This window comes from Coniosporium apollinis, assembly GCF_000281105.1.
Source record: "Coniosporium apollinis CBS 100218 chromosome Unknown supercont1.11, whole genome shotgun sequence".
NCBI lineage: Eukaryota > Fungi > Ascomycota > Dothideomycetes > Coniosporium > Coniosporium apollinis.
The window spans coordinates 477819-500849 of NW_006913273.1; the positions used below are offsets into that span (position 1 = coordinate 477819).

The window sequence follows — 23031 nt, forward strand, 5'->3', positions numbered from 1 at the left end:
AGTTGCGAACACAATTGCATCCACGAAGTCGTAGGGTATACGCAAGATGGCTGGTTTCTCTTTCGGGTGCTGCGCGCCTGAGCTGCAGGGTGACGATGACGCGCGACAACTTCGGCGCAGTGGTGAGTACAATTGTACTTTTTGGTTATCCTACGGTATGGTATACTGATCCTTACAGGATCTGCCCCGGAGGACGATCTGATACTATGCTACGAGCAGCCACACTGCATGGAACAGCCACTCATGGTACCTGCCAACCCATCGCCTATTACAGCCAAATCAGTGGATCACAACACGTCCTGGATATCAAGCGGGTACAATTTGGTTGCAAGGGCATCAAGTCGCGTGAGCCTCTCCTCAAGCACTAGGCTAAGGACCTCCTTTTCACGGAGCAGCCCAAGTATCAGCGGGCCACCGGATGCTCGCCGTGGCGATAGAACAGTAAACCGGAAAAGGAAGAGCTTCCGGCCGTTGGAATTGACGATATACCTACCTAATAATCGCCTATCACCACTTCCGAACTTCAACACTTCCGACTGGGATAGGACGCCAGCCGAGCTGGCGTTCCCCGCGCAGGCGCTCATACGACCGAGAATCGATTCCCTTCATTCAGAAACTCCTGACAGCTTTTGTGTCTCTACAGATCCGTCGGAAATCCCGGATCTGGCGCCGCCGATACCTCTCAAGAGCCCACGTAGGCCGAATACTGCTCAAGCTCCCCTACACCCTGCCGTTCTAAGGAGAACAAGCCCCAGGAGCTCTTTGGCTCCATCGTCAAGATGTAGCTCGAGAGCGCCTTCCCCCGCTCGACCTCGGGCCAACACGGAGCCAACAAATGCCGTCAAGCAGCGTGCTAGCTCGCGGCGCAACAAGTCGGACGTTGACGAGGCCATCCGGGAGCTCAACACGATAGTGGAGGAGCGGCGCCTGGACGCGTTCCGAGCCAGCCAAAGCACGCCGGAACCCAACTGCCATCACATACCAGCCATAGCGCCCTCGCTCCGGATGACCGTCCGCTCCGAGACGCTCTCGGACATCGGATCCGCGTTATCTGTACCATTGGCATCGAAGCCGCTGCCCTCAGTTCCGGCATCACCAGACCCAGGCTCAACGACAAGCACCACCACACCGACCATCGGCCCCGATCCACCGTATCTTCATGATACCGGATCAGAAACCTCCCTCATCGACCCTCCCACCCACCGCTCCAGCCGCTCCCGCCTCTCCCACTGGTTCCGACGCTCCCTCCCCTCATCACCCACCACAAAGCCCACTCCCATACCACCATTTTACCAATGCACCTCCCCCTCTGCCATTCGCACCAATCAACCCCACTCTCACTCCCACCACTCCGCATCCGTCTCGACGCTCTGCACGGTCTCAACCATGCACACCTCCCCGCCACCTTCGCTGTCGGAGGGAAGCACCACCAGAACGACGACATCCGTATCGCAGGCATCGTCTTCCAGGCCTTCGCTCCAGAAGTCGCGCTCGGGGGCGCTGTCGATGCGACGGCAGCGTAAGAGGGGGCTGAGTGTTGCGAGTGGGGTGAGTCAGATGACGGTGCCGCCGCCGGCGTATCAGGAGGTGGATCCGCATCCGAACTCGCCGCGGACGCCGGGAATCGGGTTGGCGTATTGAACTATTTGGTGGCGCAGGGGGGGTCTTGAGAGTGGAGGGGAGTCGCACGTGGACGGGGTTCGGATAAAGTTAGTGTAGTGTTTATGTTTGGACCTGAAAGTATTGGGTACGGGGTTAATAGAGGGACGACTGGTCAATGGTAGATACCCCTAGTGTGGAGAGTGAACGGATGGGCGTATTCTGGCGGACGGTGTAGGAATGTATGGAGCTAATGTGAGAGATGGTCGTGTTGTTCTCTGAGGCATGCCCAGGGATGTTGCACTGTAGCCAGCACTTACATAAAAAATCGAGGGTGATGCTTGCCTGTAAGAGCTTTGTCAGGCATGTTGACGGATAAGAGAATGTTCCTAGTGAATCCCATAATGCGGCATTCGTCAATACTGGTCTACAAAAAAAGAAAGTACTCACTATCGCTTGGCTGGATTGATGCTTATATACAGAATAGACAACACGGCCTTTAAGTAGATTCTTGCATTTCTTCTGTGAGGTTGCGAATTGACAGTGTGAGTATCAGTAGAAAGCTCTAGATTGCGTGGCTCGCAGGGAACGCCTCTCCCTGTCCGCCGTGACAGATCGGACGAGCGATTTGTGCCCTGGTATGTTGCAAGACACGTGGGAAGTATGTGTTCGAGCAATTTCGGCGTCTCCGATATGGCTGCGCGGACGAACGAGTCTGGAATGCGAACGGCATGAAAATAGTTCGTCCTGCGGTTGCTAACCTGGTTGTCGGAACAACCCTTGCGTTGCGATCTAGATCTGTATACCCGGCGACCAGGTCGAAATGGCGATCCTTCTTGCGTGAAAGCTGATGTTCTGAGGAATGCTGCTAGCCAAAAGAGATTGGTGAGACTCTCGGCATAGACCGAGGGGCAGAGATCGGGTTAGAGAAGGACAGCTTGAGACGAGCGGACAGTCATGACTAAGACAGCCATGAGAGAACCAAATATATCCTATACGAGATGCATGACAACATAGGCAACGCTCGGTTGATATAAGGCACGACAGCTAGTACTCACAGGACCGACTGCACAGGAAACTCGCAGGTTGCGCATAAAAACGATAACGAGAAGATGCTGTGCAAGAATGTACCTACGAGCTGGCGTAACCAAGAGGTTACCTACGGTCCTCTCTCATAAACAAATGCGGATAGCGGCATGGCCCGAAAGGGAGAACGCGAGAGGATTTTGAAGGCCTGAAATACTTGCCGTGTAGGTCGCCCTCATCGAAGCTTAGGTGTTCCCAATCGGAATTATGCAGGACCTGTTACCGACGAATGCAAGCCGCAGGATACCTACAGGAACTAAATATTCCGCAACTGTGGTCTGCAGGCTAGCTAAGCCGTTCGGCCTCAATCGACGATGACGGTGCCGTCTTGACTCTCGTCTAGCTGTGCTGTTTAGCTCCAAGTGGCGGCGGAAGAGTTGGTCAACAGAAAGTGCAGCTTCCGTTGTCTTCGGCTTGAGATGGCTGGTTGCTTGTCTTCGATTGCGAATCAAGTCGAGCTAAGTCGAGCCAAGTCAGGTTAAAGCTAGTCGGTTCGACAAGAACAAAACCCGCGGATGCACGCTGTGATAGCGTGTCAGATCATCCCATGATCAGATAAATCCTGCGGATTCGCTTTGCTGTAGTAATGGGTCCTAGATCAGCCTATGAACGTGGATACCGTGAAGATGTGCGAGAAGTGGCTCTCCGCGCAAAGATGCAAGCGCAGCGTCTAAATATCGAGGTCGAGACGGTAGCTGAACAAACGAGGCCACCAAGGATGATCAGGGATGATACCGCGTTTACTGGAGATCCCCTCACGGGCCGGACCCCCTTGATCGTGCCTGCGTTAGCCGACCAAAGAATCGTCCGCAGAGGATCGCGTCTGCGCCCACGTTCATTGGGTTCAGCTTTCCAACTTTGGCGCGGAGGCTGACGTGATCGACACAGCCGCAAACTTTAATGCATCCAAGGCAGAGGTGGCTGGGAGTCCGGTAGGAGAAGACGGCCGCTCGGGAGGCCAAGCGGGCTATTTGGAGAATACCGCCATCAAGGCCGGCATTGGCTTGCAACTTTCAATGGCAAAGTTGAACTGAGCTGACTTATCTCAGAACTCCTATTAGGCCTCGCATCCTCACGGAGCCGGCGAATCGCAAGGGACGCACTCTGCTCAGCTGTGCAGGAAGCATCCCGTCAGAGCTGAGGCCGAAGGCAAACGCTTCGAGTGGCGCAAGGGTGACCGTTGGGGTTGCAGTGTTCCTCCGATGTGCTTCGCGTTGTCGATGGTCTACATCCCGTTATTTGAATCGTGGGCCAGGAGCTCTCATCCGCGGGAATTGCGAAGGTGAGTTGCCGCGGCACAAAGTTGCCGTTGGTTTGAACGAGTGAGTTTTCTGCAAACACCGTGACGATTAGAAGGGCTACGGAGTATTTGGAGTGCCTCTTGATGCTGGTGATGACGATTTAAAGCTGAATCCAAGTTACCCAGGAGAGCGATCTCCAGGGGTTGTAATGCTCACGCCTTGCAGTAGCGTCCCTCGCTTCTGCCAAAATAGAATGTGCCGTCTTGTCATGTCACCTCCGCTTTAGGACCGACGACGGGACATCGGGGAGCCATTGTCTCCTTCTTGCGGCCTGTAAATGCACCATACGATGCTGCCATTCGGCCTCGACGCTGCAGGGCCTCGAGAGGCAGGGAGGCGGTGCGTGAAGGAGTGCATTGGCTGCACCTTTAGACCACTCGAACTCACGAAAGCACTCCTAGCAATTCTAAATGGCTTGACTCCGACTTTGCGCGGCCAGCCTCCACATCGACGACATGTAGCAATGCGGCAATATGTCCGGCCATATATCTCGCCGTGCCTCACCCAGTCATGGCTTTCGGCCCTTGCTGCTCATCTACACCCACGATTGCATTCCCTCTTGTCGACATTTTCGCTCGTTACCGCACGGATGATTGTTCTCTATCGGCCGCATCTTGCTTAGGCATATTCTTATTTTCGCATCTGCTCTTCCTTGTGGGGATGCATTGGATCATGACATAGCTCTGCAGTTTAATAGGCTCAACATTCCATCCTCAGCCGTTCGCAGTCAGCCCAGTCATCCGCCACTAAACAGCGATCTTGACGCTGAAGACTGTCAGGTGTTCCTTCTACATTCCCGTACGGGTTGCCAGGCCATCGATTGCAGCACGTTCATGGCCCAGGTGACCGATAATATTAATCCTATCCATCTTGTAAGATTAGTCCAGTTGTTCAGCGTCGACTTGACGGAGCCGCACGGCCTGGGTTCCGCGTCAGCACCCCGCGCATTAGCCATACCAGATCCTGCGCGTCCTTTCTATCCAGTTTACAGGTGCTCGAACCCAGCTCTGGCGATTGGGGTTACCGGTACGTGTGCGTTTCCCTATTCAAAGCCGAGGCTGGCCATATAAGACGCGATCCAAGCTCCAACACTCCTTGCGTTAGCGACCATCCAATCGGTTGCGACGGCAGTGGCCTTCCATATCTGACGGTTTGCTGTCGCCGACCCTTTCTGTTAACGTCTACCAACATCTAGGTAATCATATTTCGCCGTGCGAGGCTTTCTGCAGCCTACCGTAGGCGCCACGATCCAGATTTACGTCGAAAGTACCGGCATCCTTAGCAAGCATCGGCGACTACTGCATCCTTCCGAATCACTGTGGCCTGGAATACGGATTCCAATTAACACCGGGTTTCTTAGGGTAAGGTCTCTTTGTTCATAGCGGCCGTGCTTCTAGCTTCCCGAAACTCCCGCCAAGCGGGCTGAGGTTCACAGAACCCGTCAGACCCAGAGCTTTGGGCGAACCATTCAAAGCCCCTGCATCCCTCACATACGCCGGTGTCTTTTTCACTCCTTGGGACAGTCATTGAGGGTGTACGGTCGGCTCGCTAGACTCTTTGCGTGAACATCTTGGCTCTTCGATTCGGGGCTAAATTTCTTCCAGGTTGCACGATCTGTATGCATCAGAACACCATCCCTCCGCTCTTAGCAGTAGACGGAAGTTGTTCGTCTTCATCAGTCTCTTTCTCTTCACGCCTTCGAAATATTTTGAAGCGCGCCGTTCTGAACGATCGGCGACAGAGCGCTTGATCTTCTTGTCTTGCAAGGATCGGGTTGCATGAAGCTGGTAAGCATCCCAAGTGGATGTGTTCAGGTATGTTTGTCGGCCTAGCTTCAGGATGGCTATGGTTAGAGTCATCCACAAGGCATCAAAGCTGTTGCCTATCCCAGCCCGGTTCCCCACCTCCATCACGATCGTTGATTCGTTTGCCTGCTAACATCTCAATGCGTCATGCAGCCTTTGCAGAGCCTCAAGGCGCCTTTCATTGTCAACGACGACTACAACGCTTCTGAACATATCGTTCTACTGAGCGGCCAAGATCACGACAGTGAATGTCTGGGCACCGCTGAACTTGCTGCGTACTTGTCGATGTCCGAGTACGGCAAGGCGCAGGAAAACTACCCCTTGTACGGTGAGTTTGCTGCATGATGCTCTGATGGAGCGACTCTTCCAGGCCTTGACGGGTCGTCCCGGCTTGGGGGCACGTGAAGGTTACCCTACCGCTTGACTGACCACCTTTCCCTGCCCGGCAGATTATGTCGCCACACAACCCGATCAAGAACACGCCTATGCCGGATTTGCAGTGCCGTCTGCGGCCTCGCAATACTTGCATGTGCAGACGCCTGTATCCCATGGCCCCTCGACCGTACCGCAGGCGCCCTTCATCTCTAGCGCCCAATATGAGACGCATGACCTGCCGTATCAGGCTCCCTTCCCATTTATTGATGCAAGTTCTCGTCATCTCCCGGAGGTGACTCGCTACCTACCCACTCAAGGCCTGCATGGAAAGCTGCACGTCTATATTCGAACCAACCAGGACGTGTTGACGCCAGGCCCTCTGTTGTTCTGTATCATGTTTGGAAGACGACGATGCGATGCCGCGCTGACAAAGATTGACCAGCGCGGTCCATACTACCAATATGCTCTAGCAGTCGATATTCCTCCTTTCGAAACGACGGGATGGCACGACAGCCAAGTACCACTGCTTATGCACATGGAAGATGAGAACGGCCAGAGCCTCGGCGTCGTCGAGGTGGGCGACTTCATGTATACTGACGGCTCCAACTGTCAAGCCTACGAATCACCAGCAGATGGCTCCCGTAAGCGCAAGCTATCAGACGAATCCGTGGATGAAGTCCAGTCGCCACCAAAACGTATCGCAAGTCACACCCTACAAGGACGGCCTCAGCAACTGTCTGGAGCTGACAGGAGCTCACAGGGCATCGCATTGCCAGCCTCGCCTTACCCCTCGGCCGCCACCCCGAGCACGTATGGCTTCTCGGACACTTACGGGAGGCCTCAGCAGCAACATTCGGCATACGGGCAGAACATGTCGCCGAGTCTTTCGTACCAGTATCCATCGCCAGCAGTAAGCCGAGCGAGCGTTATAGCGCAGTCACCTAGGATCTCGGCCTACAGTCCGTATTCGAGGGCTAGCCATCTGAGCCGCAGCCCTGCAACAGCTACAGTGCCAGCTATATCTCGATCGCGGGTTGCGACATCGCCGGCCTCTTTGACGAATCCACCTCTTATTAGGACATCGACGTTGCACCCTCCGCCGACCCCAGCAGTCCCCGCCACCGTAAGCTCCCAGGCCTTCAATCCGTATGCGATGTATCCCAACTCGAAGGCCGTGCTTGAGATCAAAGGTGAACTGGACCGAATGGCCGAGGGATGGAGCCCCGATGAGTGGGATGCGAAGAGACGGCTCGTGCAATTTCGTCGCGATCAATCTGGCAGCACGATCACCACGTCTTTTGAGGCTGTCTCGCCAGAAACTCGCACTCCAAACAGCATATGCATAAGCTGCATCTGGTGGGAGGAGAAGCAGGAATGCTACGTCACCAGCGTCGACACCATCTACCTTCTGGAATCGCTGGTAGCTGTGCGCTTCACCGTGGAAGAGAAGAACCGGATACGCCGGAACCTCGAAGGCTTTCGGCCCTTGACCGTCACCAAAGCCAAAGCAGGGAGTGAACCATTCTTCAAGATCATCATGGGCTTTTCAAATCCCAAGCCTAGGAACATCGAGAAGGATGTGAAGGTGTTTCCTTGGAAGATGTTACCGTTAGCTCTCAAGAAGATCATCAGCAAATATGTGGGTCCACCCGATCGTCCAAGATGCATGCGCTAATGTTAATGGCTTCAGTCTGCTAGCTATTCTTCGACGGCTGGCGCACTTCCAACTCCAGCTGCAGGCGGCTATGGCGGCGGACCTGCAGGGCCTGGCACCGAGCCTCCCGCCACGGCGTGTCCTCAGCCTGCTAGCTCGGCCCCATCGGCCGCGTACAGTGTCAGCATGACATCTGCCGCCTTGTCACCAGTCGTCGGACGATCAGCAGGCCCCCCAAACCTGCGAGTGGCTGTACCGCAGTTGGACTCTGGCATCCATTCCATGTACCAGTGGCAGACAGCATCGCAATATTCCGGTTTCCAGTATCCGAACGCACTTGAAGCATCTGCACGAGGCTCTCTGGACTTCTCGGCGTATATCGATGGCAGCCCTGCTGCAGCCACGCCGGCAGCCGCGCAATCACCGCATCACCAAGGCCGTAGCAACTTGGCAGCCGAGCCAAACCCCAACTTCAGCATCGAACCTTATCAGCAACCTGGTCAGCGGACCAGTGGCGCCTGAGTGAAAGGATGCGGTGCATTGAAGAAAAGGGTGTATGGGACCCTTGCTGGTGATCATGCGACACGGATGCGCTAGCCAATCCTGGCCGTTAGCGGCGTTCGCCCCGTAGCGCACCATTCCTGATTAGCCGACAACACCACCTCTTCCAGCACTTCTTGCTTGCTCATCGTCCACCGTTGTGTCGTATCTACCTGTTTACTATTGGCCACCCTCGTCCTGCTTCGGTCTTCAATGTTCGTTTTCCTTGCTTCCCATACACCCACATCGAGTTTCGCATTCTTGGCGTCGGCGCATATATAGAACGCACCATCTCTCACGAGACTCGAGGGGTGGGTGTCATTTACATGGAACAGCGGCGTCTCATCATAATACCCTAGTCCTTTGAGCTCTTTAGCGTTTTCGAGGCTCGGTCATCTGCCTCTTCTCCTCACTTTGCAAGCATCATACATTGGCATCTTCATCCAGCGCGGCGTAGGAGGTTCGGAGGAGGCCGGGAGCATATCGCGTCGGCGTCTGAGCGTCACCTTTACCAGCGTCGTGCACTACATTCTAATATCTAATACCCCTGTCTTTCGGCTTGGAGCTCCGCTTGTAGTTTTTCTCTTGAGCTCCCGCTGTTTTTTGCTCTCGCATCATGACGCAGGGGTCTTTCCATGGTAGGGTACACACGCATCGCGACGGCGCCCAGGATGGGCTTGAACTTGAGCTTTGGCTGCACCTCATGTCGACGCTGAGAGCTTTGCTTGCTGTGCTTCATTAGGCATTGCCGCTTGCGCTGTTCGGTTTAGCGATGTACATGCAAGTAGCAACAAACTCCTTAACTTGTATCCTCCGAATAACGTGCTATGGTTGGCCTCTGATGCTGCATATTGTCACGTGAACTTCTACAAACTCCCAAGCCCTCTACCTTTCATGCGCTCAAGGTATTAACGATAGCAGCTCATCTTCATGCATACGCCTGCGGTCAGAGTATCCCTTACACTACCGCGTCATCAAGGCGCACACCTTCCGCCGTCAGGTGTGTCCAATCGCGGCACGTCGTCAGCATTCCGTGCTAGCAGTTTCCCTATCCAGATCCGCTGCTGCCTGCATCCGAGGAACGAAAGCAGGCAACCCGCCGCCTCCAAATCCCCATGGAGCCTTACGCCTCGCCCCCATCGCCTCCCCAGCTGGCCTGACCGCCTCCACCCTCCCGTCTCCGCACCCCGCCCTCAGCTTTCCCTGACCCGCAATTGAAACTCAATCTCGGCCGCAGCCTCCTGATGCTTCGCATGCGACGCCGGATACGCCGTCAAGAACTGCTGAAGCTCGCCCATGGCGAGGTATCGCAACGGTCGGTGGGCCAGTGGTCCCAGGAGCTCTGCGGCCGCCGCTTCCTGTGCGGCGGTGAAGGGCTGGATCTCGGGCTCTTCCTCACGGTGGGCGGTGGAGTAGCGGGTTCGGCGGCGGGGGTCGGTGCGGGCGCTTGGAGGTTTGGATGGGGGTTTGGGCCCAGGTGCCGGAGAGGGGCCTTGTGAAGGCATGAGTGCTGCTACGGTGCCGGAGGGCGAGGAGGCGGTGGCTGAGGAGTCCAGGGCGCTGGAGCCTGTGGCGCGGCGTTGAGGGGCTGGAGGGTTGCCCATTCTGAGTATCAATCTGGGAGCGGGTTGTGAATCGAAGACTTCTTCGGCTGTAGTTTCTTCTACGGCGCCGAACGATACGTGCGCTGTGTTTGCGGTGTTCGCGGTGCCCGCTTGCGTGTGTTGCCGTTGAGCGGCTGGCACGCTGGGATTCTTGAGTGTAGACTTGGGAAGGGGTGGCGGACCCATGGAGTTTCGGTGAGAGTCCTAAGAGTGTTGGTATAGTGTTAGTATCGTCGTATGGGGTCGGAGTGAAAGTTACCTTTCTCTTTTCGTTCTCTTCCGCCTCCGCCTGCACTTCTCGTTCAACCCTCTTCACCCATTCTCGCCGCGTTTCCTCTTCCGTCTCCTTGCGGAGTTCTTTTAATCTTTTTCTCATCCACAGCCGCAGCACTTCCAGCTCCTCTGCGTTCTTGCTCCTCATCTTCAATGCTTCCTCCTCCTTCTTTTCTTTCTCTCTCTTTCGCTCCCACTCCCGTTCCACTCTCTGAGTGATAGCCGGTTCGAGCTCTGCCAGAACATCACCAACAGTCTTCACTCTCCTCTCTTCGATCCCTGCTTCACGGCGCGCGACAGCATCTTCTTCAGAGATGTCGTCAGAAGGAACAGTCAACGCCTCCATCTGCGCCTTCAACTCCCGGATCTTCTCGTCCATCTCTCGCATGCCCATCTCCCGATTCTCCTGTTGGCGTATTAATGGCATCATTTGGCCCAGCAATCGGTTTCTGCCATCTCGGATATACTCTGGCGCTACATAGTCCATTGATGGTCTCTCGAACAGGCCGTGCAGGGGTGGGACGGACCGGTATCGGGGCTTTGGTGTGTCTCCCAGCCATAGGCCTGCCAACGGTCGGTCCGCTAGTAGTGTGCCTTCCAGAGGCGCCTCCTCTAGAAATGCGTTTGCCAACGGCATGTCTGACTCGTCCAACGGCATTCCAGGGCTCTGCAGCGGCGCATCGTCGTCGGCGTTGGGGTCCATGGCGATGAGGATAGGGCGAGATCGACAATGTATGACTGAGTAATATAGGAACAAATAACAATGGTTTGAATGAGTATACACGCGGTAAAGTGTATACTATGCTGATGTTTGAAGAGAAGAGACAAATGAGAGATGACAAGCCACGAATGGCTTGTGAAGTGGAAAGCACCTACCTGATACAGCCATTACTAGTTAATGTGGAAGAAGGAGCAGGCACTACGCTGGCTCGTTCGCTGGACAATCCGCAAAGGTGAAGAAACGGCCTGTGTCGGCTCACTTGATTCTGGTGATTGCGTGCGGGCACCACTATTACTCTGAGACCTTCAACCCAGAATCATCTGATAGCAGCCCAAAACCAAGCTCTTCACCTATGCCCGTCTTCGACACGTCCAAAATGTGCAATCCGACTTTTTCCATCCCTTCATCGTGTGTACCAGGATGTCTAAGCCTTCTCGCCATCCTTAACGAAACATAGTTCTTCAACCATCTTGCTCGCTTTCACCGCATTGCAGTCCACCAGCCTCCAAAACAGATCTGCCGTCCAAAAAACACAGACAGCGAGCACCACCGACCCCAAAAACAGCCCCGTACAAAACTGCGCCGTGCTCTCTTTTCCCACAACATCCCAGATCCTACCCGTAACATAATACCCAACCATATGATTCATCGGCCCATGCACGATATAAAACGAATAGCTAATCTTGCCCATGTACAGCGCGAACTTTGACGTGAACGGCTTCTGCAAAATCGGGCTGTTCGAGACTGCCCAGACGATGAGCGTGCAGCCGGAACCCTGCAGGAAGCGCTTGCGGTCGTAGTAGTAGTTTGCGAACGGGATGGAATCGAGCCAGACGTAGCCAGGCGTATGGCCAATGTTGAGATTAGGGGCCGAGGCGAAGTAGCAGCCGACAATGAATAGGATGATCCAGCTCTTTTGGCCAAACCAGAGATGAGAGAGGATCCGGTGGATGCGGGACCAGCTTCGGGAGGGTGCGGACGTCCAGTGTGGCGAGATGGCCGGGTCGTGGTGGGTTGCTAGTAGCGGCTCGCTGCCGTTGCCGCTGCGGTCGGAGCTCCTCCTGGCTTGAAGCAACAGGTCGACTTCGGCGAGGAAGGTGCCGGAGAGGAAGAGGACGACTTCCCAGCGGTCACGATAGCCGCAGAAGAGAGTGGTGCAGAAGACAAAGAGGAGCCGGAGAGGGACATGACAGCGGGAGAACAGTAGGAGGACGACTGCTACGATGAGCGAGCCGCGCATCTCGTAGGCCACGGTCCAGAGATGCGGATCGTACTGGTTGTAAATGGGAATCTGGTAGCCGTGGTGATCGGGTGGGAAGATGCCGAAGACGTTGGTCATATCCCATGTTTGATGCCACCAGTGGTTGAGCTGCTCGCCGAAGGTAGGCCTTGGTTCTTGATGGTAATCGTGATAGAAGACGTAGTCGTGCTGGCGGGCATAGTATGAGGAGAACTCCCATAGCCCGAGGTGGATCGCGAGCATAGTGATAAATGTCGCAACGATTGGCGGTAGATACAAGCGAATGCCGCGCCTAAAGAAGGATGATGCCAAGTTCTGTTGGAGAGCCTCCCAAGAGTGGCTATGCATGAGCTTCAGAGGCTTAAGGCTCGACACGTAGCCACCGACGACGAAGAAGATGGACACCATCGCATGTCCGGCTGTAAAGAGTCGAACGAAGGGTAATTGCCAGATGTAGTGGAACCCTGGCTCCACTCCGTAGCCATATTCGAGGTATGGCTGCGAACGGTACGCGAACAATATGTGGAAGAAGAAAACGAAGAGCGCTGCTATGCCTCGAAGGCCATCGAGGCAAGACGTGGGATAGAGTTTGTCTGGTTTGGCTTCCTGCTTCGCTATCAGAGGTCGTAGGAAGCTAGGAAGCAAAGCGAGTCCGATTTTTTCAAGCATACTGCGCTCCCTTGAGCTCGTGGCGTATAATTTGGCCAATATGACGGCAGACCATGGGATCTTTGGCTTTTGAATATATGGGTACCGCGGATCCTATCCTTGCTTCTAACGCGGAGAAAGGGTTGGAATGCGCATCGAACCACGCAAGCGCAGGAGTCCTCAAGCTCACTAATGCCACATTAAGCGCAATGACGGAAAAGTCTACCATGGAGGTGTGAGAGAGTGACGGCGGTAGGGATAGATGAGTTGAGAGATTACTACCAGCGGTAATAAAAGGGGTTAAGAGGCTAGAAGGCGCCACAGATACCCATGATACGGCTTGCCCTACCGGGGGCATCGCCGACTCACGAAGACTCACGAAGACTCACGAAGACTTCCTCATGGCAGCATTGACCTGTCAGAGAACGACTGGCAGGAGCACATGCCGGACACGAGTGAAACGCCCAACTTAGGGAGCGCTCGTGCTTTGTGCGCTGTTTGAGGCCGAAGCGACACTCCGTACAGACCGCCCCGCTAGACATCACGTGATGAAAACACGAAGATCATCAGCTCACTGCACTCTTCTGGATTAAAGGGATGGGACACTCAACGCTGGATCAATCATCTGTAATAGGGACCATCCGTAACGCAATGGGATGACCCAATGTGCAGCGCAGAATCAGTATGAGAATTCTCTCAACGTCTTCGTACCTAGACATTTTCTCCTTCCACTGCTTGAACTCGTGGACTTCTGCCCGCTTCGTTAGCCTTGACTCGAAAACAGGGTCAACGCTTGGCCTAAGATCCCAAGCGGGCACAGCGTTGATGCCACATCAGCCTGACACGCAAGCCGCCTGCAGATTCTGGTTAATCAACCGGCCGTTGCGGTTTAGCATGGCTCCTTGGACAATCCCTCTTCCTGATCGGGACCACGCAAGCTTCCTCGGCGTCGGCGGAGGAGAGAGCGGCGCGCGGATTCGCCATGCACATGACGCCCTCGCAACCAAGGTTGCCCCCCACCCCCCGCATAGTGCGCGAGCAGGAACAGTTCGTGTGATCAGGGTCCACCTGGAAGTGGGAACCAGATATTGCCCTGGCGCCAGCCTCAACACTTGAGGACTCCGGTTTTCTCGCCCCAATGCTCTGACCAAGCGTTAATACACCCCTCAGCTGAGTACAGCAATCCAACGACGGCATTGTAGAGCGATTGCCTACACCTCCTCAAGCATCACGAGATCAGACGGGCACAGCATCGTCGACGCGCGTTTCGGTCAAAGATGACCGGCGTACCCAATCCAGCTCGCGCCATCAAAGAGAAGATCGAGCACCCGTTCGGAGGGCATCTGCGCGAGAAGCTCAGAGACACGCACCTCGACGATATCAAGGCCAAGGCCTCCCACCTCAAGAACAAGCTCGGCAAGGTCAAGAACATCGTGAACACGAACCACCGCCACGACGAGGAGCACGAGCAGGAGACGGACCGCAAGCGCAACCAGATCGCCGAGTCGCACCGCTTCCAGAGCTACGCGCCGGAAAGAGACGGCAACGATATAAAATGGTACATCGACGGGCGGGACTACTTTTGGGCCGTCAGCGTGGCACTGGAGCGAGCGGAGGAGACGATATACATCGCCGACTGGTGGCTGTCGCCGGAGCTGTTTTTGCGGCGGCCGCCCTACTTCAACCAGGAATGGAGGCTCGACCAGTTGCTGAAGCGGAAGGCGGAGGCCGGCGTCAAGATCTACGTTATCGTGTACAAGGAGGTCGCAGCGGCATTGACCTGCAACAGTGTACATACGAAGCACGCACTTATGGGCCTGTGCCCTGAAGGTAGCAAAGGACATGGCAACATCATGGTCATGCGACACCCGGATCACAACGTATTTGAAAACCTAGGGGACATGACGTTCTACTGGGCACATCACGAGAAATTCATCGTGATCGACTACCGCATGGCTTTCATCGGCGGCCTCGACCTCTGCTTCGGGCGCTGGGACAGCAGGCAACATCCGCTCGCAGACGTGCACCCAGCCGGCGTACAGAACGAGGTCTTTCCTGGGCAGGACTTCAACAACAACCGCATAATGGACTTCCAGAGTGTCGAGGATTGGAAGTCCAACGAGTTGAGCAAAGCGGAATTCGGCCGTATGCCGTGGCACGACGTAGCTATGGGTGTCATCGGCCCCTGCATATACGACATCGCCGAGCACTTCGTCTTGCGGTGGAATCACTGCAAGCGCGATAAGTACAAGCGCGATGACCGGTATGAGTGGCTTACGTTGGAAGGCCGCGATGGTGAAGACGAGGATTTGATCGGTGTACAGAGGCCGAAATTTCCAATGGGAGGATACGACCACCATCCATTACATCCCTTCAACATATCAGATCTAGAAAACAAAGGAACTGTGCATGCGCAATTAGTCAGGAGTAGTGCGGACTGGAGTAGTGGAATCTTGACAGAGCATAGTATCCAGAACGCGTACTGTGAGATCATTCGGAGTGCGGAACATTACGTGTACATAGAGAATCAGTTCTTCAGTGAGTTTGCTACTGCTGCCACGTGGGCTACCACTGACCACGACAGTCACTGCAACGGGAGAAGACCAGTCACCCATACACAATATGATCGGCGCCGCGATAGTAGACGCATGCGTGAGGGCTGCAAAGGAGAATAGAAAGTTCAGAGTCATCATCGTCATACCGGCCATACCGGGCTTTGCGGGAGATCTACGAGACGACGCTGCTACGGGAACACGGTATGCATGACCGAGACAGTTAGCAGGAGGCTTGCTGACCCTCACCAGCGCCATCATGGACTACCAATACAAGTCCATCAACCGAGGCGAGAACTCCATCTTCGGACAGATCGAAAAAGAGGGCATAGACCCACGCCGTAAGCCCCCACGACCAATTCATCTCCCCTACATGAACTAACATAAATGGCCTAGACTACATCTTCGTCTTCAACCTCCGCTCCTACGACCGTGTCAACTTCACCCCCGCCATGAAAAAGCAAGAAGAGAAATCCGGCGTCCGCTACCAAGAGCTCCAGCGCGCCGAAGCAGAAGAGATCATGGGCTCCGGCATCCACGGCGCCGCCGATGACTCTTCCTCTTCGAGTGAAGGCGGTTTTGACGACGACTCAGGCGACGAGGAGCGTGAGCGCCTAATAGACAGGAAGAGGAAGTTCGAGGCGCAGAGGGAGGCCGCTGGCTTGAAGGATGAAAAGGTTCCCAGTAAGGACAGTATCGCTGAGGATGCTATGCTGGATGAGGGAAAGCCGTCAAAAGAGCCGTGGGACGACGGAGATGAGGACAGCGAGAAGAACAACTTTGTGCAGGAGGAGCTGTATATCCACGGCAAGGTGCTGATTGTGGACGATAAGACGGTCGTGGTGGGGAGCTCGAACATCAACGACAGGGTAAGCCGTCCCCCTTCACCCTTGCGCCTGCCACTCGACTCTCAATCCGCTTGAGTCTCTGCAAATTTCTCCCTTCGCTGTAGCCAGACCCCGCTAACCACCCTACACAGTCCCAACTCGGCTTCCACGACTCCGAGCTCTCAATCGTAATGACCGACACCAAGCCCCTAGAGTCCAAAATGAACGGCAAACCCTACACCGCCTCCCACCACGCCGCCACTCTCCGCCGTACCCTCTGGCGCGAGCACCTAGGCCTGCTCCCCGCCCAAACCCTCGACGGCTCCAAAGATCCCAATGCCCAGCCGCCAGGCGATGGAGCCAACGAACTCCACGAAGACAAACACTACGAATTTGTAGCCGATCCGCTATCAGATGACCTATGGGAAACGTGGTGCGAGTCCGCAACCACAAACACGCAAGTCTTCAAAGATCTCTTCCATGCGGACCCAGACGATTGCATCAAGACGTGGGCGGACTACGAGGAATTCCTCCCTGAGACGAAAGCTAAGAGCGGGGAGACGCAGCAGCTGCACAAGCAGGGGCATATCTTCGAGGTTGAGAAGTGGAGCAGAAAGGAAATTACGGAACAGCTCGACAGGATTCGCGGGCATTTGGTGTGGATGCCGTTGGAGTTTTTGAGGGATGAGGAGATGGCGGAGAAGGGGCTGCAGGTTAATGCTTATACGGAGAGTATTTATACATAGTAGATGAGAGCTGCAGGCCTGGGAAGGAAGGATGCGATAGTCTTGGGCATAACTGAGAGGAAAGAGGCCGATTGGGTGGTATGAATATTTGGGCCTGGCGATGGGTGGCTGCGGTGGGTGGATATCAGGCTTTGCTGAAACTTTGAACATATGGTGCACATACGGTCATACCTATACCATCCATATACAGTAGATCGTGTCATATACCAGATTGAGATTCATGCTAATCTACCACATTGCTACCGAGTTTGAGCTAGTTTGTTCCAATATCTATTGATGAAAGAGATTTCTATAGCGAAGAAGATGAGATCGTAGTTGCAATCCTTTCCCTCGAACAACGGGCGCCGAGAGTAAAAGAGTCCGTTTTGTTCGGCTTTGAGCGCGAGGTCTGCATCACCAGTCACCGTAGCTGTGAGCTCAGTGGCCTTGGAGAGGAGATTCGCTGCTAGTTTCGGCATAGTGGCTCTTAAGAGCTTTAATGAAAGTATTGGTGTTAGTGCTGTGAAGGACGACCGCTGTTGGGCTGAGTTTGATCGATAAATCTGGCAGTAAATTATGCGTAGTAACTAACTGGGCTGGCGGGAAAGAAGTACTCGGCGATAGCATTCGTTTTTCTTGTTTTTAATCTGTATGGCATCTAGGCTCGGAAGTCTAGAAAGCAGAGATCGAGCGTCGTGACTACAGGAGAGTCGCTCATACTGTAGTGCGTCCCGCTATCATGATATCACGATGATTGGCGGTTGCGACGGCGATCGTCAACGGGCTCAGCAAATGGTACTTGTAGGCCGTGGCCGCTGTTAGGGCTCCGGGCAGTAGAGATATAGCAAATGGATATTCATAATCACAGACAGAGAGCTCCCGAACGTGTCACGACGTTTGCATGATTAGAAGCGTTTGCGGGCTGATAGTAGACTGAATAACTGCTTGACACTCCCAAAGCCGACATCCAGGAGACCAACAGGGTTGAAATAAGGGTCTACTATTGGCCGCTTCCTCGATACAGTTCGTGTACGGCTCCTGCTGTTTTCAAAACTTCATTGCGCGAATCGTATCGTTATTTACGCTCCTCAACGCCGTCCGGTAGAGCGCATCAACCAAGACCTGAATGGTCAAAATGAGAGCAGCAGCGGTGGACTTTGGCTCCACCTCAATCTGGAAGCTTGTTAGATCCTGAAGCGCTTTCAACTAGCATCCCCTAAGAGTGTGACGTGCTCACCATGCCCGCCGCCTGCTCAGTTCGTCTTCTTCCGCATAGATCCCAAGGTCGACTGGCAGAACGTATCTACCAAGGCTTGGACCTCCGCATCGAGTACCAATGGAGCTGAATGCGAAAGTTCCGCCTTTCCCAGCAGCTCGAAGTTACGTATGGCGGTCTGAAGTGCGGTTTCTGTCAGAGGCGGTACACAGTCCTGATGGTCCACCGTAAAGAAGCAGCACAAATGAGGCCGACAGTATGGATCGCGCCGCTCAGTCGTAGCGATGGCAATCTCTTCGTCTGGGTCCGTGAGTCCGTCGGATGAGAGCAAGCTCTGGTCCTCACTCATCCTCTCCGCCAACGCTTCCAGGCCAGGGGAGCTCATTCGCCTCCGCATTTGGGGTCGAAGCGGGGCCCGGCTCTCCGCCTCACTCAAGGCGACCGACCGACGTTGGCTGCGGCTCGCAAAGTCATGCCACGGACGCGCTGCGAGCCTTCTTAGGTGCGCGGACGGATCAACCAGCCGGCGGGCAACCGGGTCCTCCACGTTCGGTGGCGGAGGGAGTCTAGGAATCCGTAAGCGTTGGCGGGCGCTGGTGATTGTCGCTGCATCACGATCGACGCGCCGGTTAGAATGTCTGGACGGCAAGGTTCGACCGGTCCGCATGATGGCGGCTGTCGCTTGTCTGTTCGCCGGCCTAACAGTCGCTGGGGATGGGAATGGCGATGGGGACTGTGGCGAAGGAGTGACACGCCTACGAGCAGTTCCTCGGTGCTCCACATGGTATGGCCCTGTGGGAGTCAAGACGGGTGGAATCGACCGTAACTCAATCAGACTAGGCCGAGATGAGTACACTCGAGCTGGATGTGCGCTAGATGACGATACGGGAGGATTCGGATTACTCGGCCATGGCGGCAAAGGAGGAGAGAGCGGAGGCCGTTCCTCATCTGCCGGGATTATCGTTCGTGGCGTTGGCGATAGCTTTCGGCTGGGCACCTTCGGATGCTCCAGACTCTCGTCCGAACTGGCGCTCTCGTCGGGTGAGGTTGGGTCTCGATTGGAACTCATATTTTACTGTACTATGAGTGTGATCTCTACCGCTGCGTTCAGAGCGCGTGATTTAGAGCTGGTACGAACTGTTTTTGCTGAGGAATTCTTGCTGTCGATGAGCCTGAGTGACGAAGAAGAGATTGTTGTGTTTAAATGTACGGATATCTGCCCTGCCGATCGTTCCCGTAAATGTGTACTACTCTTAGCCCGCAGACACCCCGAAGCCCTAAGAAGGGGAATGTCACTGTGGAGGACAATGACGGCAGGTATAGCGTGATGTGATTGGCGTCCTATAACAGAAGCGAAACATTGGCATCGAGCCCTTCACGAGCATCAGTGAAACGCCGTAGACGGCAGTCGAAGGTTATGATCACCACTAGTGTATTAGCAGTCAAGTCATGGCTGATCTAAAACCGTGTAAGCATACCATCATGGAAAAGTTTTGAAAGCATCACTTACTTAGACAAATTTTAGGGAGATTTTGCGCCTTTTAACCTTTTTTTGGTGGAGAGCTATCTGATGTATAGACAAGCCTGATATCTAGCGGCAATCAGCTGTTAAGAGCAAGCTTTGCTCCTTCCTCAAACCTTCTCTCGCATTTCAGTTTTTTCCACCTCATAGCCCTTGCAGCTCGTTTGCACCTCAACACTCTCGCTCACCTGCTGTTCTAAGAGCGGCGCACGATGAACATCCTCCTCGGGTTCCGCAGGTGCGAGAACGGATCCGTCAACACCCGAGCCACAGGATCCGCAACGTTGGGCGGTGGTGGCAGGTTGCGGGCCCAATCCTGGGTGAGAGCGGAGCTGGGGTGTTCCACAGCGGCCCATCCGTCACCTTCGAATCGGTGCAGGTTACTATAAGGGAAGGGCCACTCGGCGTTAGTGCCGCGATTTTGCGCCATTGCCTGAGCATTGGAGGACATGGCTCGGTCGTTGGAAGAGGTGGGCTGCTGCGGTAATAGCGATGGAGGGAGGGGGTGCCGGCGCAGCTGTTCCACGGACGTACCTGCTGGTGCTTCTGCAGTGCGCAGGCATGCCGGCAATGCGGCGCGACGACGGTGGTAATCCGAAGGAAGACGGCCCTCCGATGCTGGGCCCGGACTGGTCAACGGTGATACCTGAGGCGAATCGTCGTCCTCCTGATCACTGCCCTCCTCCTCCTCAACGGGCCGCAGCCACGGCGGCAGCGCCAGCCGAGTGCGGTAGGGTCTCAAGGACTCAGAGTCCTCTGACAGTGGACTTACCGTCGGAGACGACGACCGTAAAGCCGGTGCCGGACTCTTCGGATGGTACGGCTCAGCGGGCTCCAGCAAACACGGCACGATTGTCCGTGGACGGTAGGGCAGGTACACAGGAGAGCCCTGCGACGATTGCCCTACAATTTGAGACCTCGGCGCCCATACGGGCTCCGGGCCTCCCAGATACTCTTGACCATCGACGTCCATTGGCGTCAATGGGGGAGAGGACGGCGGAGAAACCTTGCCTTCCTCTCGTTCTTCCTCGTCTTCATACCGAACAGGATTTTGGTCGGGGTTCTGACGGTCCGAGGAGCCGTCAGAACCGCGTGAGCCCTTGGGCAAACCCGAGTTTGTGTTAGAGCGCATGTTCCTGTTCTTGGGTATGTTTCGACGGTAACTTCTCGTGTGTGGATAACGTTTGGATGAAATGCAGGCCGGCTGAATTTCTTGTTGTCCTTGAGGAGTTACCGTTGGTGGTTTCGGGGAATGAAAAGAACTGCGGACTTACTGGCCCATATATACTACATGTTGGGTCCTGGGGTGAACTCAAATTCTACTATACAATGTAAGATCTGAATATCACAATGTCGCTGTGCGGATAGTGATGAGCAGATATAGAGGTACGCTGTTTGGAACAGGGAAGAGCAAGAAGACAAAGACATTGTCACGGACAATGCATCGTTGTCTCAAAGCGCCGCGCCGACTGGATCAGCCGACCGTGACACTTCTGCCGAACGTCAAGATAGGCAAAACACTTGAGTAAATCTCGCGACTCAACAAGAAATACTTTGAAATGAAGTAAGTCCTCAGCTTGGCCTGGGTCCTTCATAATATGAAGGCACAGGTAAGGCACAAGATTGGAGATGAAACTGCTTGAAAACTCTACTGAGGAACATGGAAAACCCTAAAGACCAAAAAGCATTGCGACCGCACTGTCGTCCTTATCCCCTTTCGGTTTGTCTTTCTTGCCCGCGGGGCTACCGTGCCTGCAACGCCGAATTAGCAATATAATGAATAGGCGCTGCCGGACCGACTCACGCGAAGAAGAGCACATTGATAGCTATAGCGAGGCCCGCATGCAGCGCTACAACCACGATGAGCAGGATTTTCGAAGTTCGCACATCGGTCGCGCTAAGGACCGGGTAGAGGTTCCGCCAAAGGAAGAGGCCTGAGATGGCGAAGCCTACAGCCACGAACACATAGTTCAGGACTGCCACAGTCAGCAAACAGCGCATTGGCTAAGACGTAAATGGACATACTAGGGATCGGAGACCATGATATTAAGGCCACCGGTATCCAGATCAGGTTCGCATAGCCGTATAGTGCCCAGCACTCCAGCAGATTTGCAGACTCGCTACCGAACCACCTCAGAGCACCCCAAAGGCCCAGCGGTATGATTCCTACGGCCAGCATTAGCGACGCTTCCTGTTTCTCGTCAGGCGGCCTCGCGAAGCCTACCAGTATACCCGTAGATCAACCCCGCAGCCCCGCTCAACAGCTTGAAGTCGTACGCAAAGTGGTCGTGTCCCTTCCGTGCAAGATACTGGCTGATCGTCCCCGTCAGGAACAGGATCATCACCACTGTCGTAGCTATCCAGAAGGGCCCGTATAGGTCTGGGTTTCCGTCCAGCACGTCAAGAAACCTGGCGCGTGGGAAGATGGCAGCCTGGCATCGTCGAAGCACCTCGTTCGTGTCGACATCGAAGAATTGAGCGTAGAAGGCGAGGGACCAGAGGTAGCGCTTAGAGGTGCCGGAGGAGCGGTTGGCGGTGCCTCCTGGGAGGAACGAGGCGTTGGTGTCGGGGGTGATTTTGTTGGCCCGAGTTTGGGTATCATCAAAATCTGGGGACTGTCAAGAGATATCAAGGGAACTAAGAGCTTGGAAGGCGTACTGGAGGAGTGGAATTCGAGGTCCTCCTGCAAATCCGTGTGGCCTAAGTCACCCTTGATGCGCGTCAGTATGATTCTGGTGGAGCGCATGGTGGATTGGCGGAGCTTCACCTCTGCGTCGACATCGACAACAACATCGTATCCTCTATTCGACATCCTGAGAAGCGGTGATTTGTGTGTTGTGTCGCCTTAGTGGGGATCTGACGACTAACGCTGAAGCTCGAGCTGTCTTTCGGCAAATGTTCGGGACTAGGGTCAAAAAGATCCTCAGGCATTAATCTCGCATTCCTTAATCATCTGCAGCACTTCTGGAAGCAACTTGTGATCATAGATTTGTGAATTATATCGTACTCTATAGACGGCGATCTACCGACAGTTGCCTTTCAGCTGTACGTGAGAGGCTCCGTTCCGTATGGATATCATTTCAGCAGCTACAACTTTGGATGCTACAGAGCTTGAGGCTTTCGATGATCAACAGCGCAATCATGATCGTTGTTATTTCCTCCTAGCAGCCGGCGACGTGTTCACGAGTGCATGATTGTTCTGCTGCGATTGGGAAAGTGTTCTCTTGTGCGTACATGCGCATTTACGGTACTTCGTTTTGAGAAATGACTCCACTGTGTCGAAGTTCTAAGAGCCGTTCGGTGCTTGCATTACACTGTGCTCCTGTCCAATCCCCGATTGTTC

At 54.6% G+C, this 23031-nt stretch overlaps 7 protein-coding genes across 7 annotated transcripts; 3 read left to right on the forward strand and 4 right to left on the reverse strand.

Moving 5' to 3' along the window:
* Nucleotides 1-46: 46 nt before the first annotated feature.
* Nucleotides 47-1641, forward strand: W97_02912 (uncharacterized protein; the record flags this gene model as incomplete). Its single annotated transcript, XM_007780811.1, has 2 exons — nucleotides 47-122; nucleotides 179-1641. 2 exons carry the CDS (start codon nucleotides 47-49, stop codon nucleotides 1639-1641), a joined length of 1539 nt encoding a protein of 512 aa, XP_007779001.1.
* Nucleotides 1642-5938: 4297 nt separating this feature from the next.
* Nucleotides 5939-8342, forward strand: W97_02913 (uncharacterized protein; the record flags this gene model as incomplete). The annotated part of the gene is made up of 3 exons (XM_007780812.1): nucleotides 5939-6119; nucleotides 6241-7805; nucleotides 7857-8342. The coding sequence occupies 3 exons, from the start codon at nucleotides 5939-5941 to the stop codon at nucleotides 8340-8342; spliced, it is 2232 nt and encodes a 743-aa protein (XP_007779002.1).
* A 1211-nt stretch (nucleotides 8343-9553) lies between these two features.
* On the reverse strand, nucleotides 9554-10940 carry W97_02914 (uncharacterized protein; the record flags this gene model as incomplete). Its single annotated transcript, XM_007780813.1, has 2 exons — nucleotides 9554-10168; nucleotides 10224-10940. 2 exons carry the CDS (start codon nucleotides 10938-10940, stop codon nucleotides 9554-9556), a joined length of 1332 nt encoding a protein of 443 aa, XP_007779003.1.
* Nucleotides 10941-11382: 442 nt separating this feature from the next.
* Nucleotides 11383-12867, reverse strand: W97_02915 (uncharacterized protein; the record flags this gene model as incomplete). The annotated part of the gene is made up of 1 exon (XM_007780814.1): nucleotides 11383-12867. The coding sequence occupies one exon, from the start codon at nucleotides 12865-12867 to the stop codon at nucleotides 11383-11385; it is 1485 nt and encodes a 494-aa protein (XP_007779004.1).
* Nucleotides 12868-14123: 1256 nt separating this feature from the next.
* W97_02916 (uncharacterized protein) lies at nucleotides 14124-16971 on the forward strand (the record flags this gene model as incomplete). The annotated part of the gene is made up of 5 exons (XM_007780815.1): nucleotides 14124-15384; nucleotides 15431-15602; nucleotides 15651-15739; nucleotides 15795-16267; nucleotides 16378-16971. The coding sequence occupies 5 exons, from the start codon at nucleotides 14124-14126 to the stop codon at nucleotides 16969-16971; spliced, it is 2589 nt and encodes an 862-aa protein (XP_007779005.1).
* Nucleotides 16972-19884: 2913 nt separating this feature from the next.
* Nucleotides 19885-20820, reverse strand: W97_02917 (uncharacterized protein; the record flags this gene model as incomplete). Its single annotated transcript, XM_007780816.1, has 1 exon — nucleotides 19885-20820. The coding sequence occupies one exon, from the start codon at nucleotides 20818-20820 to the stop codon at nucleotides 19885-19887; it is 936 nt and encodes a 311-aa protein (XP_007779006.1).
* Nucleotides 20821-21488: 668 nt separating this feature from the next.
* Nucleotides 21489-22500, reverse strand: W97_02918 (uncharacterized protein; the record flags this gene model as incomplete). Its single annotated transcript, XM_007780817.1, has 4 exons — nucleotides 21489-21664; nucleotides 21714-21854; nucleotides 21913-22296; nucleotides 22347-22500. The coding sequence occupies 4 exons, from the start codon at nucleotides 22498-22500 to the stop codon at nucleotides 21489-21491; spliced, it is 855 nt and encodes a 284-aa protein (XP_007779007.1).
* Nucleotides 22501-23031: the final 531 nt, after the last annotated feature.